The 16415-nt window shown below is 39.0% G+C and overlaps 1 protein-coding gene across 1 annotated transcript in view; it reads right to left on the bottom strand.

Annotated features, from left to right (window-relative positions):
• astn1 (astrotactin 1) overlaps positions 1-16415 on the bottom strand; it is a 487375-nt gene that overhangs the window by 208923 nt on the left and 262037 nt on the right. Inside the window, exon 16 of the mRNA XM_037682041.1 lies at positions 8104-8208. Coding sequence (XP_037537969.1) covers positions 8104-8208 — 105 coding nt within the window. The remainder of the gene's footprint in view (positions 1-8103; positions 8209-16415) is intronic.

The raw sequence follows: 16415 nt of genomic DNA, 5'->3' as shown, positions 1-16415 counted from the left end.
TGGCTCATGTTTTAATGTGAATCAAAGCATGTGGCACTGTCACTTAAATTCACAGCTAATTGTGACAACAGTGTATAAAGGTTATTGCGTAAAGATTAGGGATGCACCGATCCACTTTTTCCACTTCTGATACCGATATCCATTGTTAAGTATCGGTCAATACCAATCTGATACCGGTCTGATACAGTTAAACAGTGCTGAATTCTTTATTTTCATTCAACCTTTATTTAGACAGGTAAATCCCATTGATGCTTGATTAAGTTGGTAGTGTTATAACTGGAAGTTTTAGTGACACCCCCTGGAACTGTCGCTGTGCACGTATTGCATGTATTGCACGTATTGCACGTATTGCACGTAGCTGTCGAATGTGTTGGCTGAGGTAGTGTGAAATAGTTCCAGATGGCTGATCCTTTCGCTCGCTCCATTTTGAAAACAATCTGTGCGGTGAGTTTGCCAGCACATGACGTCACTCAGAGCACAAAGCATAGAATTAGAGTGAAGAGATCTGCCCAGTCATGGATCGGTCACATTGTCACTGATACCAGATCCAGAAGTTTGTTCGATATCGGGACCGATATCGATATTGCATCGAATCGGTGCATCTCTAGTAAAGATGCTGTAAAATTAAAAACAAAAAGGTTGAATCAAACGTTTCTTTTTAGCAAAATAACGAAGTCCAGATGACATGATTCAACCTTTTTGTTGTTATATACCTGGATGACTGAGAAAACAAACTTTGTGTTTTTGAAACCATTAGTGAAAAGGCCAGACTTCAGGGGTATCTGAGGCAGGCTTGAAACACAAGAGTCAGGGTGGCTTCTGGGTAATACCAGATGGCTAGGCCTCAGACTGACGAAGCCTCTTGGATGAGGGGCGAAACGTTTCTTTTTAGCAAAAAAAACGAAGTCCAGATGACATGATTCAACCTTTTTGTTGTTATATACCTGGATGACTGAGAAAACAAACTTTATGCTGTAAAATTGTTTTCATTGAATTTACTGAAAAAAAAAATGGCATTAAGGTATTTAGAACTAATTTAACTTTGTTCATTACACAATGTTTTGCAAATGAATCATGGCAGGGATTTACTGTAGGGGTTTTAAAAGCCAAAAGTGTAAAAAAAAAAGATAAAACCTAGTCATTTTATCAAGATAAAAAATGTACAAATTTATCTGGGCTTATGAGCTCCGTGATGTTTATTTTATAATATTGGTTTTAAAAAAAGAAGGGAAAAAAAAGACCCTTGATAAATAAGAATCATAAGTTGATTTCCCCCCAGTTTAAAGAAATATTCAAGATATTTTGTATAATCTCAAGCAGGGCTTCATTTGTAAACCGATTTATGTCAGAACGCAAAGTGAGCGGGCCAACGGCGGGGGAGAGGGTGGTTGGGGGGAGGGGTCTGGGGGTCCTCCCCCTGAAAATTTTTAATAAAGAACATGTGATTTCCAGCGTTTTGGCGTATTTTAACAACTTGTTAAACATCTACATTTTCCAACATTTGTAAACACTCTGCTTCTGTCAAGCTCCCCCCTCTCCTCCTTATTTCACATAACCATCAAGTAATTTGAACTCAGAACCGAGCCTGACTTACTTGACGGTTCAATCAGTCCCTGCCCGTTGTTGTCCGAATCCACATATGCAACCTCCAGGTGCCTGCCCTGCTGCTTTCTGTGTACTCCTGCCCACGTACGACTGCCTGCTCAGCACTTCACTCTTTTCGGGGCGGAGATTTCTTTAAGGGTAGATGCAGAAATGCTTCACTTGAAGAGGCAGATCACATGCTGTTGTGCTTAAAATTAGTGTTTATGTAATTATTTTCAGTTTACATATCAAGTATAAGTTTTATTCATTCAAGGCAGTCATATTTGTTCATAACTTTATTATTAGTAAGGCTGAGAGTTACCGGATCCAAGCCGGATCATAGCAAATAGTTACTGAAAGAACCCTGTCAAAATAAGAAGGTTCCCAGATTCTGTTCTGGCTTAAATTAAGCCCCAATCTTAAGTACTAAGACATTTGACCGCACTATAAGAATTGTTTTTTCCTTCTTTAGGTCTCCTTGATTCTGAATGATGATCCCCCTATACTCTCCATTACCTGCTCAACCTAAGACAACATGGTTTGAATTAAAGGAAATTTGGAAAACCTCTTTCATTGTGAAGGAATTCATGCATCAAACTGTTTTTCCTGCTTTGTATGTATCCCAAGCCACTCTGTATCTTTACAATGCTTATACATCAGCAGTGTGTTCCCACAAGCAGCCCCAAGCTCGACCCTTACGCTGCTTCAAGCACAACACCACTGTCCCAAGTATCATATCTGCATACGCTTTTTGAATTCATCACGTCCTGGATGACTGAGAATCTTTACCAGCACATATCTGCAGTAGGCTGTTCCATGCCTTTGTCAGGTTCAGGGTTGTAGCCTGAGCATGAGGCCAGCGAGAACAGTTCTGTTAAAACTGTTCAAAGGCCTAGCTACGTCAGTGTATACAAGAACCTTGTCATGGACATACTCCTGATACCAGCATGCTGTACCATGTTCCAATCAGGACTTCAAAATACTGCCGATATGATCATAAATCACCAACACTTTACTATAGATGTTTAGTGCATGAATAAATCCCTCCACAAGCTATATTTTTCTCACATGTGTAATTGGGAGCCCACTCTGTTCTCAAGATGCACCTAATGATGACCACTCATGCGCTTTTGGGGTTGTCATTCGGTTTCAAGGCGTAAGTAAGAACACTGCTATTTTGCTGTCGTTCAGTAGTCACATGCGTAAACAGGTCATGCTTTAACATTCTACGTGACTGGACAGGTTTGCCAGTGGTGTAGTCTACATTTTTGTAGTGGGCATACCGCAGTCAAGTTAGTTTTATGTTGGACGTTGGACACCGCTGAAGGCATGGAGCGCGAATGTCCAACGTTCCATGTAAAACTAACTTTACCATGGCTGGTCCGTATACTGTGATTAGAAACCAAAGTACACTTGTTAGTACAATGTAATTGTCAATTTATTTAGATTTTTAAGCATATTGAACATTTCCACATTTTTCTGATGCTTATGTACATTGGAATACATGAACACCAAACATTGTACAACAGTTGGTTTTGTATTAAAAAACATGTTATAGAATTTATTAAAAAGTATAAAAGCAAAACATGTTCAAGTATTAAGTAATAAGTACAGAAGTATTAATTATACAATAATTTGCTGGATAAGCGGAAGTAATAAACGAGTGCTGCATACCAATAGATTGTTAAGCAAGCATTTAACTGCCGTTTAACGTATCAGTGACATGTGCCTAATGATATGTCATGTATTGTTGGGCACTTTTAAGTGGGTATACTGAAATTCTTAAGCTTTTCTAGCGGGTATACTCCGCATGCCCGTGTATCACGTAGACTACACAACTGAGGTTTGCTGCCAGAAGCACAGGTGCCATCCACCAAGGATTTGTTAGGTTGATAAAAATATTTTCCTATTGCACAGTAATACCTCTGCTCTTGTCACAGTTTTCTAAAAGAGGGAAATACAAGTTAATTTGTTTAAAATGGAAATAGCCCATTTCAGTTGTATTAGTTGTCTGAAGTCAACCATACTACTCAGTTTTGACCAGTTCTCATGATGTAGGAGAAAGGCTAAATCTATCATTCTCGTTCAACCTTAGAACCTGTCGTGTTTCTTTGCTTCTCCTTCCTGTCCTCTTAAACCCAGCCGGTCAAAGCAGATGGCCACTCGCCCGGAGCCTGGTCCTACTGGAGGTTTCTTCTTGTCCTTTTCCTTTCCACTGTTGCCAATGTGCTTGCTCAGGATAAGAGACTACAACAAAGTGAAGATTAACTTCAACCTGCTGACTTCCTTAGACAAATACATTTTACTAGTTGGCTTTTATAATGTGTGTGAATGCTTTTGTACAGTGCACAGAGATGAATTCTGTTGTGACTTGGCACTATATAAATAAAATGATTTGAATTGAATTGAGTCTTTATGGGGACTTTGTCTCTTGTTTGAAAATGTTAATGGTTAACCTTGTATGTACAGTTTTACTGCTGAGTTACCAAAAAAAAAAAAAAAAAAAAAGTGGACTTGATTGCAGTTTATCATGTAAAAGAAAAATGAGAAATCCTAACGTTTCCTCCATGATTTATTTGAGTGAGAAGTATAAGGACATAAAACGCAATAGAAGGCATGTTTGATATGATACATTAATCAGAATATAACAAAAAGTCCATGTGCTCAACGTGATTTTCATTCGGCAAATGTTAGAAAGCAAAACTGCAATAGCACTTCATCATTAGGATTTGCAGGAGAAGCAGTATTAATATCTCAGCTCTCATGCTTCGCTCACTCTAACTTCTCTTCCAAAATTTAATTAGAAGGCTGCTGAAGTGAGAGACAGAACACAGTAAGGATGAGAGATGGGGGCTTTGCTATCAGATGTAAAAATCAGTGGCCTCACCCTCCAGTGGCTGTTGAAATATGATGAGCTAAAGTGGGAAATGGGAGTTAAGGGGTGGGGTGGGGGGTGGGGTAGTTGGAGGCTGTTGAGTCGCTTCTGATAGAAGAGAAAAAAGAAAGTGTATCCTCAGCAGACGCAGCAGCCACTTTTAAACCACAGCAGCAGCATCAGAAATGCATTAGAGGTGTCATGTCTGTATTTATAGAGGAGAGGGTGCACTTATCAGAATAGAAACTATTTAGGATGGATTTTTGAATAATGCGTAATAAAACATGATGAAAATAGAAAATCAATGATTGTTTCTAGTCATCCAGAATTACTGAAAGCAACGTTTCAACAGATTTGACTTCAACCTTAAAACACTCAGAAGTGAAGTGACGCAACCCAAGTCTTTCTTCATTCAGTATAAAACATATTTTAGTGGAGAGAAAGCTGAAAGAAGATATTAACTTTAATCAAAGACGTGTCATCAGCCAAACGAAAGTTTCACTTTCTGCAAAAATCTATCCAGTTATCTGATTCTTTCATGTGTTCAAGGTGTGTTCTGGGCATTTTGCGGAAGCAAAGATTTGTGATTTATGACAACTAGTTGGAGAGAGAAACAAAACGAGAGACATGAAATACATATTCCTGTTGAGCATGCTGACCTCCTTTCCAACAACTCATCAGTCAATCCATCCATCCGTTTCTGTCTCAACATCCATCACTAGATTTACACCTGCCACACACATCAAAGTCCTATACTGCTTAATGACATTTCTTCTTCAAGTTTACACACAAACATGTATTTCAAAATGTTACAGTCATATGAAATATGTTTTCTATTTTTCTATCCTGTGGTTTAAAGGTTTGTGTTAAAATCTGTTCAAGTGGCTTTTAAAAATTGTAGTTCTCATGCATGTTTTAGTAAAAAAAAGGACAACAAACATTATACAGTGACAAAAATAAAATCAAACACAAATAGCGAGTGAATAATAGTAGCAGCTTTTATTCAAAAGTAGATATAAATTGATCCATTCTTGCACATGGTCCTCTGCTCAACCAGCACCATGTGTAGATTTACATTGCTCTTTTTTTGTCCTTCTTTGTATCAGTGTTAGTTCTTCGGAGCTGGTATGCTTTCTGCTCTCCACTTTGGAGGGCTACACTGCAAAGGGAGATTAGTGTCTCAGGATTTGAACTTTACATTTAATTCTCAATTCTCAGAAAATGCCAAACCACAATGTTAAATGGTTTCTGGAGTCTGCCCTCTCCCCTGCCGACTCGTTTGAGGCGGTCGTGGCCAAAGTGGTTCAAAACATCCTGATTCATCCAAAGAAAAATCCAACAAATGGTCTGTTTGGCCATGACGGCCTCAAACGAGTCGGTGGGGGAGAGGGCGGACTCCAGAAACCACCTGAGCACCGTCAAACTGGTTGATCCGCTATGAGAAAGTGCTATTTGTAAGTTTGTTGCAGCTCCTTGGACTGATGAAGTCTTTTGGATGTAAGACGAGACATTTCAACAAAAAGAAACCGTCCAGAGGACCTGGCTTAACTTTGTTGGACTAAATTAATATACTCTGTGTTTTCGAGCTACACACTCTGCGTACCAAAGTGGCTGAAACTGGACAAAGAAATTGAATAAAATATGAAAGGTCAGTATTTGTGATAAACACAGTATATATAGATTCAGTGAAACTAGCTTGAATGAGAGCAGATCTATCAAACTCTTTCAGCATGAATTTGTTTTTGACACAGGAGATGGCAGATCCCGTCCCACTTTAATCATCACTCATCCCTCTCTGACACTTCCACACCGCTCTTCCATTATACAGTGCATAAAGCTGTTTGAAGCCCCCATTCCCTCAGGCACAGACAGTTGTGTGTTTTCATTTGCTTTTCCTGCGAGGCAATAACCTTACTTTTAAACTGTAGAAGCCCATTACAGAGCCCTGGGTTTTGGTGCATCAGAAAAAAGGTTCTTTTTATGTAAACGATTGAAAATCTTTGCTTTTCAGCACTGTCTTTCAGATAGAAAAATATGTTTATGCATTTAATTCTCATTTTGCTGGAACTCATTACTCTTTTGCCTCTATGCATTGTTAAGTAATAGACATTATTTTGTGTTATTTTGCAACATTAGAGTTGCCGTTGTTGATGCGATGGTCATCAGATTACCTGACTCAAAGCTTCATGTCCGTGTTTGATTGTGATTGATGAGCTGCACTTGTTTTCCCCCTTTTTAGAGTTAAAATATACATTATTTAAGTTAAAAACTAGTGTAATAATAATAGTATAATAATAGTAAATTTTAGTATTTACTCATTTGCAATGAAAGGGGAGTAGTGGCGCAGAGGTTAGAGAATGTGGGCCAGTGATCGGAAGATCGCCGGTTCAAGCCCCTTTACCGACAACATCAAAAATGTGGGTGGGGTAGGTGAAGCACCCACACCTGCCCCCACCCTCATTCGTCCCACTCTGGGCCCTTGAGCAAGGTCCTTAACCCCCACCATCTGCTCCTCCGGGTGTCCTAGATAGCAGCTCTCTGCTCCACACAGAGGATGTGGTAGCTCGGTGGTCTGTGGTTGTGTCAGGAAGAGCATCAGTCGTAAAACATAACTGCCAAGTCTTCGTGCGACTTAGTTTGCTGTGGTAACCTCTAACGCAGGGAGCAGCCGAAAGAAGACTAATTTGCAATGAAAACAAAGTTGACCTTTAAAATGTATTACAGAGATTTCAGAAAGCACTGCAGCTGAAAAGCAACACTGCAAAAAGTCTGTTGCTAAGTGAACAAACTTTTAATTTTTAATAACATACCCTTATAAAAGCCTAAACTATGTTACAAATCCACCTGCAAATAGCCCTGCAGTGTTTGCTTCTGCTGAAAACATGTAAGACTCATGTTTTTCTGCATATAATTTCCAAACATTTGTGTATTGTCTAAGAATAAAATTATGTCAGCAGAAATTATATCTATAGAAAACGATGTTGTCCCGGTGCTTGACTTTATTATGTCAGTGAGTGCACTTCAAAAGTGTGTCTGACAAGGTATAAACCTGAAACATTTAATATTTATTCAACCTTTATTCACATAGTTTAGCCTCATTGAGTCTCAAGGACTCATTTACAAGAGAGACCTGTTATATATATGACCGTATTATAAAGGGAATTTTTGTAACATCTAAAAATAGTTGGCAAATATTAAAATGGCTATTAAAAAAACACAAAAAATATATATTTTCCAGTAAAAGTTTCCTGCAAACATCTTAACAATAGGTTCATTAAATAGTGCTTGACTCACACATATATCTAGTTTAAATATTTCTTGTTGAATACCATAGATGTGTAAGAATGTTCAAACTGCCAGGTGTCACACGTCTTGCCAAGTGTGATAAAATATGCCAGTCTGCCAACTAATTACAAAACTGCTCGCAAATTAAAATTAAAGCACCCAAGCTGTTATGATGAGCAGCTAACCTTGGCATGTCATATTAACCACTATGTGATAAATAACATGTGATTGGGTTGTTGTTTGTTCCCCCCCGTTTTTTTTTTTTTGTCTCCCCAGAGTCTGGAGCAAAGTTGTGCTCAGAATAATGACACAGAAATGCCATAGTTCTGTTTACATTTGGTACGGTTGTAGAGATTTACCTTGAGACAGGACCCACTGGTTGAGTTTGACGTGGTACAGCACAGAGCGAAGACTCCAGTGCTGAACGAGAGGATAGCCAGAAACTTCACTGTAGTTCACCATACCTGTGGGAGCATACAAGAAGAAAACATATTAACATGGATGCTGTCCCCTGGAGCTATAATGTTGAAAGGTTTAAGGTAGTGTGTGTTTCCCCATGTGTAAATCCCTCCAGAAAACACTCAACTCCCTATTAATGTTTTATTTACTCCTCAGTAGTTGGTGAGATTGCAGACTTCAGTGTCAGATCAAAGGTTGGCCCTGAATTTCATTCTTGTTTACTTTACCCGAAGAACCAAGAAGCAAAATCTAACAAATCTAAATACTATATTAGACAATAAGAGACAGGAGCACGGAGTGTCTCTACCGTTGGATCAAAGGGGAAACCGATCAGCCGCCCGTCCTCCACCAGAAACTATAAACTCAGGATGTGGCAACGATAATGTAACATTTATTTGCAAAGATATAGAGGAGAGAAGAGATGGAAAGAAAGGCAAACATCATACATGGATATGTGGAGCATTAAGATTCAAGCACCTGCCTGTGACCTCTGACCCTTGGATTGTCTTCCAGACTCACCCTGAAACTGTTTTCTTTAAAGTTACTTTTGACTTGAATAATGTTTGATGTTTTTCACACATTCACTGTTCTCAGGCTGACTAGTGTTTGCTCTTTTAAGAAAGAGAAAAAAAACAAAATCATTAATGATGTTTGATTATGATAGTTGTGAACATGAACAGTGTTAAACCTCTACGTTACTTAAATTTTTTTTTTTAAAGTATTTAAAATTGTGAATAATCTAATTCTACAAAACATTTACCATATTTTCAGGGCTATACGTCGCTCGGGATTAAAGGTCGCATCAGTCAAAAAATGCATCATGAAGAGGAGAAAAACATAAATAAGTTGCTTCGGAGTATAAGTTAAATTTATTTAGAAGTGTATTTCACAAAGTGCAAGAACAGACATTTAATCTGAAATAAGAATAACACACAGGAGCTGACTGACCGTCGGGATCCCCGGGACATTTCCCATTGGCCTGGAACTCAGTGGTCGCAGAGGGACTGGACTAAAGGCTCACTTCAGGTCACACTTTTATTATTTCATATAAACAAGCTGTTCTTGCCTGGTCTCACTCAATGTCTCATTGAAGCTGCAGCAGCTATGGGGAAAGACAGACCCCCGCCCTCTCCATTCCTTTTCTGAGTCTGTGTCTGTCACAGCAGAGGCACATGTGTTGCTCGCCCGCCCCCGTGGACTTACGCTCCTGACAGTTATATGTCCGCATGCCGCGCGCACACATGGAACATACCTGGCATCCTGAACAGGCTTAATTAACAGAACAACCCAACGAGCCTGACAAGCAAGTTAGCATCCTCGGTGTCGCTTCTGAACAACTCCGCCAACTCTGGAGGAAGGGGGTGTTATCTGAAGAGGAACAAATGTCTAGAGGGCCCTCTTGTGGCTACAAACGGTAATGTTTACTCTTTGGTTCATGTCTGTATGAATGAACATTTAACGTGTCAGTCAAACATTGCGTCATGAATAGGAAAAATAAAAACGTTAATAAGTCGCTTCGGACTATACGTCGCAGGACTGGCCAAAATTTGAAGAAAAAAGGGCGATTTATAGTCCAAAAAATATGGTAGATTAAAAAATGTCAGCTTTCTGCTGATGAATTTAAACTGTTTCATCAAATTTTTGGCTTTCCCCCCCCAAAAAAAAGTCTTCTGTTACACATAAAATAAAATTACTAAATCATTAACACCTAACACTATCTCTTATTTTATTCATTATTTGTTTTGAAAAAATAAAATAAAAGAGAACACATAAGTACAACTAGAAGCACTCGGAGCGCGCACACCTCCACCAAAAGCCTCGGGTCACTCAACCAGTAACATCTTGTGAACAAACAGACAAGAATCCTTAAATAATATTATGGATCTGGATGGTGATCCAGATCACCACCAAAATATAAGCATGTATCCTTTGTGACAAGTTCAAGGTTTCCTGAAAATCAGTTCATAACTTTTTTAACTAATCTTGTGCAGAGACAGACAAGCCAACAATACCGTGAACATAACCTCCTTGGTGGAGGTAATGAAAGATGTGAGCACTGAAGAGCATTCAGCAGCAAACAAGCTGCAGTACAAACCCCTCTTAGCGAACGATTAACAGAAAAGAGTTGACGTACAGATAAAATCTACATCAAAGAGAAAAGTTTATACAGAAATATCACAGTGTTGTTTGCTGTGCAGTTTCTTCTGATAAAACATCTGTTATGAAGGACAGCAGATAAAACATACTCTTGTTGTCCTTTTTTATTTTCATGTACTGCAAAATGTTCAGTAATTATTTCTAACCATTAGTCTATTGTTTTTTTTTTTTTTTCCTTTTCTTAGGATTAAACATTTGCTATACTGTATAGGCTGAAACATTGAACAATCTTGGATTTATTTTCAGGATTAAGCATTCAGACTTGATAGCTGCTGTAAAACTTAAATACCGTGCTTTCAATACAGACTTAAAAATTAAGAATCTATATTTGTATTCTGTACACAACAACAACATGGAATAGTGCTCATATTTTTCAAGTGTAACTTTTACCCAGTGTTCCTTTACAGCCTAGTATATTATCCGTATTGATTTTGTCTCGTTTAGCCATCTTTTCCCTGCTGAAATCGATAGTTCCCATCTCTTCTGCCTGAAGTAGTTACCCGTGTACAAATGTTTTTTCATTCAGAGGCACCGCTCAGCCTCTCAAACGTCATGCTATGTGTTGCAATAACCAACGATATTTCAAAGTATTCTGCAAAATCAAAGCCGGTAGTAGATGAAGTGCAACTTGCAATTGCACTCATGAGAAAGAGGAAGCATTAATCATCCACAACAGACAGGATAATCCAGATATTTTTAGTAGTAGATAAAAGAAGCAATCAACTTTTTTTTAACATGTTGTTTATAGACGGAACATTGCCTTTTAAGAAGTATGATGTGCTGTAAATGCACAATCCTCATTTTGTCATGGACAGTTAACACGCTAACATATTTTAACATTTAGAGGACTGAGATATTGATGCAGTACGGCTCTTTTAGTTTTGCACAATGATGCAGGAACAGGACGTTAACATCACTTTTATCAAAACCATAGGCAGAGTTGGAGAGTATAAATCATGTCGTCTCCCATGGCAACTGACAGCGTGTCATGCTGCAGCAGTGGGCTTATGGCCATATATCACCGTGACTGCCCCCACCGTGTTCACAACCACATCCAGAAGGTATCTGAATCATGCTGGCGGCAGAGACAGGTATCCTGCAACCACAGACACGGAAGAGGGAAGGGGGGGGGATGAAGGCAAGGAACAGATAAGAAGTGTGTGTGTGTGTGAGTGTGTGTGTCTGTGAGATTTCACTGGGTTTGTTTGAGTGAGATAAATCGATGCATGAGGCACAACAGAAAGGAAGGGGCTGCAAAAAGGACATCTACCATATGAAAAAGTGAAAGAGAAGACGATGAATAAAGAAAAAAAAAGTCTGCCATCTCCAGTGATGGGGGGTGCTTTGCATGCCTGCTACAAAAATGAAGATGCATCGGTTTCCAGCACAAAGAAGAAAAAAGATGTAGTGCACACGATGGATCTGAGAACGATGGAAACCATTACAGATTATCATCTCTCCATGGATAAAATGTTTATTTCTTTACTGTAGTCAGGTAAACTTCAGAGAACGCAAAATAATAGCATTCTAAAACAATTTAAACAAAAAGTACTTTTTTTTTTTTTTTAATTATCTAAGCAGACACAAGCTTTGATACTTAATGCTGAATTATCTCAATTTTTTTTTTAAGGAAAAACACACTGGTTTTTCATTCTTTGTTTCATATATGACACTAAAATAACCGTTAATAGAGATTATTGTTATTATCTTATTATTAGATTAAGTACATATTGGCCTGACAACAGCAGGAAACATCTTTTTTGATGTCATTAACTATACTTATGATTTATAGTTGCTGTTGTTTGTTGCTCCTCCATCGCTGAATTCAAGTATGTAAAGGAATGTTTGGATGTGTGGTTGTCTAAACAGCAGCAGTTCATCAGTGCTGTGTGTGGCTCAGTTTGACACTGTGACAACAACACATTATGATGAAAAAGTATAACAACAAATTATGCATTTTATTTACTTCATGAGTAATTATCTTTCTGTTTGTATACTTTTGCATGTCTTCCCTCTGAATTGTACTTAACAACCAGCGGGAAGTTATACTGCTTTGTTGAACTGTTTTTAAACTCCTCTATTCAATAACATCAAGGATTTAAATATGTTTTAACACACACAACTGTGTATCATTACCTGAGATGTTGGCAACAAACTATAGTACATTGTAAGTACCCCAAAGGTACTCTGGGAGCACCCCATATGTACTGGGTCATATTATGAGCTGCTACTATATTTGTTCTGCATGTTCTGCTTTTCCAGTATTAGGTTCATTAGGTTTATTATCCATCCATCCATCCATGCATCCATCCATGCATCCATCCATGCATCCAACCAACCAACCAACCAACTGACCATCCATCCATCCATCCATCCATCCATCCATCCATCCATCCATCCATCCATCCATCCATCCATCCATCCATCCATCCATCCATCCATCCATCCATCCATCCATCCAACCATCCAACCATCCATCCATCCAGCATCTTTACCCGCTTCTTCCTTTTCTGAGTCACTGGTGCCCATATCCAGCCATCACTGTGTGAGAGGCGGGGGACACCCTGGACAGGTCTCCAGCCCTTCACAGGGCCACATAGAGACAAACAACCATTCACTCTCTCACTCACACCTAGATACATTTTAAAGTTACCAATCAGTCTAACATGCATGTTTTTGGTCTGTGGGAGGAAACTGGAGTACACGGAGAAAACATGCAAACTCCACCCAGCTGGAATTTCAACCCAAGCAACCTGCTTGCTGAGAGTCGGCAGCTCTACCAACTGCACCACCGTGCTGTCCATAATATTTGTAAAAGTTTATAACTAAATTTATGTCCATCCGTTTATCATTTGTAAATAAATTGCAGACAAACGCAAAGAGTTGCCACATTTAAATAGGTTTTAATAGAAGAATGAGTGAGTGGCATGGTGGCACAACTGGTAAAGCTGCCACCTCCCAGCAATAAGGTTGATGGCTCAAATCTCGGCCAGGGGCCTTTCTGGGTGGAGTTTGCATGTTCTCTCCGTGCATGCGTGGGTTTTTTCCATGTACTCTGGTTTCCTCCCACAGACCAAAAACATGCATGTTAGGCTGATTGGTAACTCTAAATCGTCTCTAGGTGTGAGTGAGAGAGTGAATGGTTGTTTGTCTCTAATGCCCCTTTTCCATTACTATCCATCCATTTACTAATGGAAAAGGGGCATAAGTGTCCCTGTGATGTACTGGAGACCTGTCCAGGGTGTCCCCTGCCTCTTGCACAGTGATTGCTGGACATGGGCACCAGTGACCCCCGTGACCAGAAAAGGAAGAAGCAGGTAAAGTTAATGCATGGGTGGAAGAATGAGCATGTCAAAAGAACAAGTAAACATACACACAAACACACACACACACACACACATGCACACGGACACATGCACAATACAATAAAAAAAGTAAAACATCCACAACAACAACAAAAATCATTTGAGTATATGTTTTGTGCAAGATTTTATTTTATTTTTTTCTAACATTTCATTGTTATCATTATTTGATCACCTCTGTTTTAGGTACAACAGCAAAATGGTATTTAAAAAAATATAAGTAAGAAAAAAAAAACATGTTGGTAAATTTAAGTAAAGTTATTGTGTTCACTGAGTTAAACAAACTGATAATCAGAGTCCTTCATTGACCTGAACCCTAAAAGTAGCTGATCATTATCTTGCACCTTTAAGACACTGTTTCATTTCAGGGTCAGAATTAAATGAAGGTGGAGGGAAAAAACGGTTAAAAATAACACTGCAGCTGAGGAGCAAAAAGTAGGTGTGTTTCTCAGTTCTCAGAGGTTACACATGCAGACACAGATTGGACAGAAAGTGTAAGTGTTGAAGACGCACGTGTGCCCGGTAACAGGGATGCTGTGAAAAGGCAACATTTGGCAGAGGCCTGACACCAGCTATGAACTTGATGAATTAAACCCTGAATGTGATGTTCCTGCATTGTCCTCACCTTCAGCTACATACATTTATCCCCTCTTAGGGGAAATGGCTCCTCTGAACGATAGATATATTTGCTGGCATCTTGAAAGTGAAAGCACGCCACTACATAACCTGCCCCCACTCCCTCCATCCTCGCCGCTTTAGTGAAAATGAATAACAAGCCCAAAACACATACAGTAGTGCAGCATATTCTTCTTCTTGCTGAAAGGCCTTGTCTCCCTTTTAGCCCTGGGGTGCTCTGCTCTCATTGTCTGACAGAATGATTAATTTGACTGAACTTCACTTTGCAAACATCCCAAGTTCACTTTCTCTGCCTGTACAGCTGGTGCCAAAGCCTCTCAAAGAGGCAGCGTGGTCAGGGCTGCGCTGTGCACGACAGCTGATTCCTTTTGTAAAAAATACAAGGTGTGAAAATGTCTCATCAAAACTACACTGTGAAAAAAGATAAAAGGTGCCACATAAGTAAAAAATCACTGTCTTTAATGCAGTTGAGCAGTCAGAGCAAATAGGGCTGTCATATACCATCTCTGTGGCTCTCGGTGCAGTTATTAGCAGCCGTGATCAGAGCAGTCCTGCCTCCTGCTGAGAGAACGTGTGGGTCTGAAGAGAAGTGGACTGAGTGCAATTTCCACTGAATCTAAAGCTTCTTTCTCACTGGGCTCTGACTATTTGGCAAATGACATTTATGAAGCAGTCTCCAAAATGTTTTGCTGCTTCCGCGTGGTTCTGAACTTCCTTGCATGGGTCGCAGAGGCAAGCAGCCCTGTCGCTTGAGCTGCGGACATGCTCAGTAATTCTGTGGATCTCACCTGCTGAGGCTTGTGACTCGTGCAGAGCAGTCACCTGTGTACTGGTGGCCTTTGGGGAAGTCAGTTTGTGAGTTGTTTATTTCTGCTTTTGCTAAATGTACACATGTCCCATATCCCTTCCTATTTTTGAGGATGGATTTAACAGAACTCCTAGAGATTAGAGCCTTGAAAACCATTTTGTTTCCTGTCTCTGAGTTAGTCTCTTTAAAGGGGGTTGATATTATGCAGTCACTCATTTGACGTTGCATATTTTTATTTACCTGGCTTCACTTTGTAGACAGTTCTTTAACATTGTCATTGAACAGAGCTTGATTTATTTATTTTTTTTCATATTTTTTTAAAGTCTATGAAAGTTAAGACAGGACCTCTGGACAGATGCAAAAATATGACGAAGCTTTAGGGCCACGCTAAGAAAAAACAAAACAAAACATTAAAAGCCATAAAATTACAAGAATAAAGTCAAATAAAGTCTTAATACAGTATTACAAGACTAAAGTCATGCAAATACTTTTTTTAAACAGCTTTCGTTTATCCTGATGCATGCTCAATAATCCAGAAAAAAAAAAAAGCACAAAAATGTAGATACGTTTTGTCTTTCATCCAGACTGAGGAAGTCTTTTGGATGAAAGACAAAACGTATCTACATTTTTGTGCTTTGTTTTGTTTTTTGGTTTTTTGAATGTCTAGAGGACCAGATTGAACTTTTTTAGAGCTTTCGTTTATTTATTTATTTTTTTTCACGAGTCGGATCCGCAAGGTGACCTGTCAATCAATCCAGTAGGCGTGTCCGCAAATGACCAATCTGAAGTTAAATGCTCGTTACCTGCAGAGAGCTGCTGCAGCCAATCAGAGCGTACTACCTTACTGTAATCAGGTTCAAAGTCCTAATACTGATAATAATCTGATGCTGATGTGCTAACAGATTAACAATCTCATTTGTAAAACTAATACCAAAGTATAACTCAACAAGATGCTCAACATTCTTCATTTTACCACAGTTCAAATGCAGTAAACCTGCTTTATCGTGTTGGAGTTCTGATATAATTAGAACTCATTTAGCTTCGAATTGGGCATTTGCTGACATGCCTACTAGATTGATTGACAGGTCACTTTGTGGATCCGCTTCATGGAAAAAATAAATAAATAAACGAGAGCTGTAAAAAAAAAAAAAGTCTTGCACAACTTTATTCTCGTAATACTACAACTTTATTCTTGTAATTTTATGGCTTTTAATTTTTTTTTCTTAGCGTGGCCCTAAAGCTCCGTCGT

This window comes from Nematolebias whitei, chromosome 9, assembly GCF_014905685.2.
Source record: "Nematolebias whitei isolate Nwh7 chromosome 9, NemWhi1, whole genome shotgun sequence".
Classification (NCBI taxonomy): Eukaryota; Metazoa; Chordata; class Actinopteri; order Cyprinodontiformes; family Rivulidae; genus Nematolebias; species Nematolebias whitei.
Note: the sequence above shows the minus strand (reverse complement) of the source record. Positions and strands in the feature narration are given on the sequence as shown.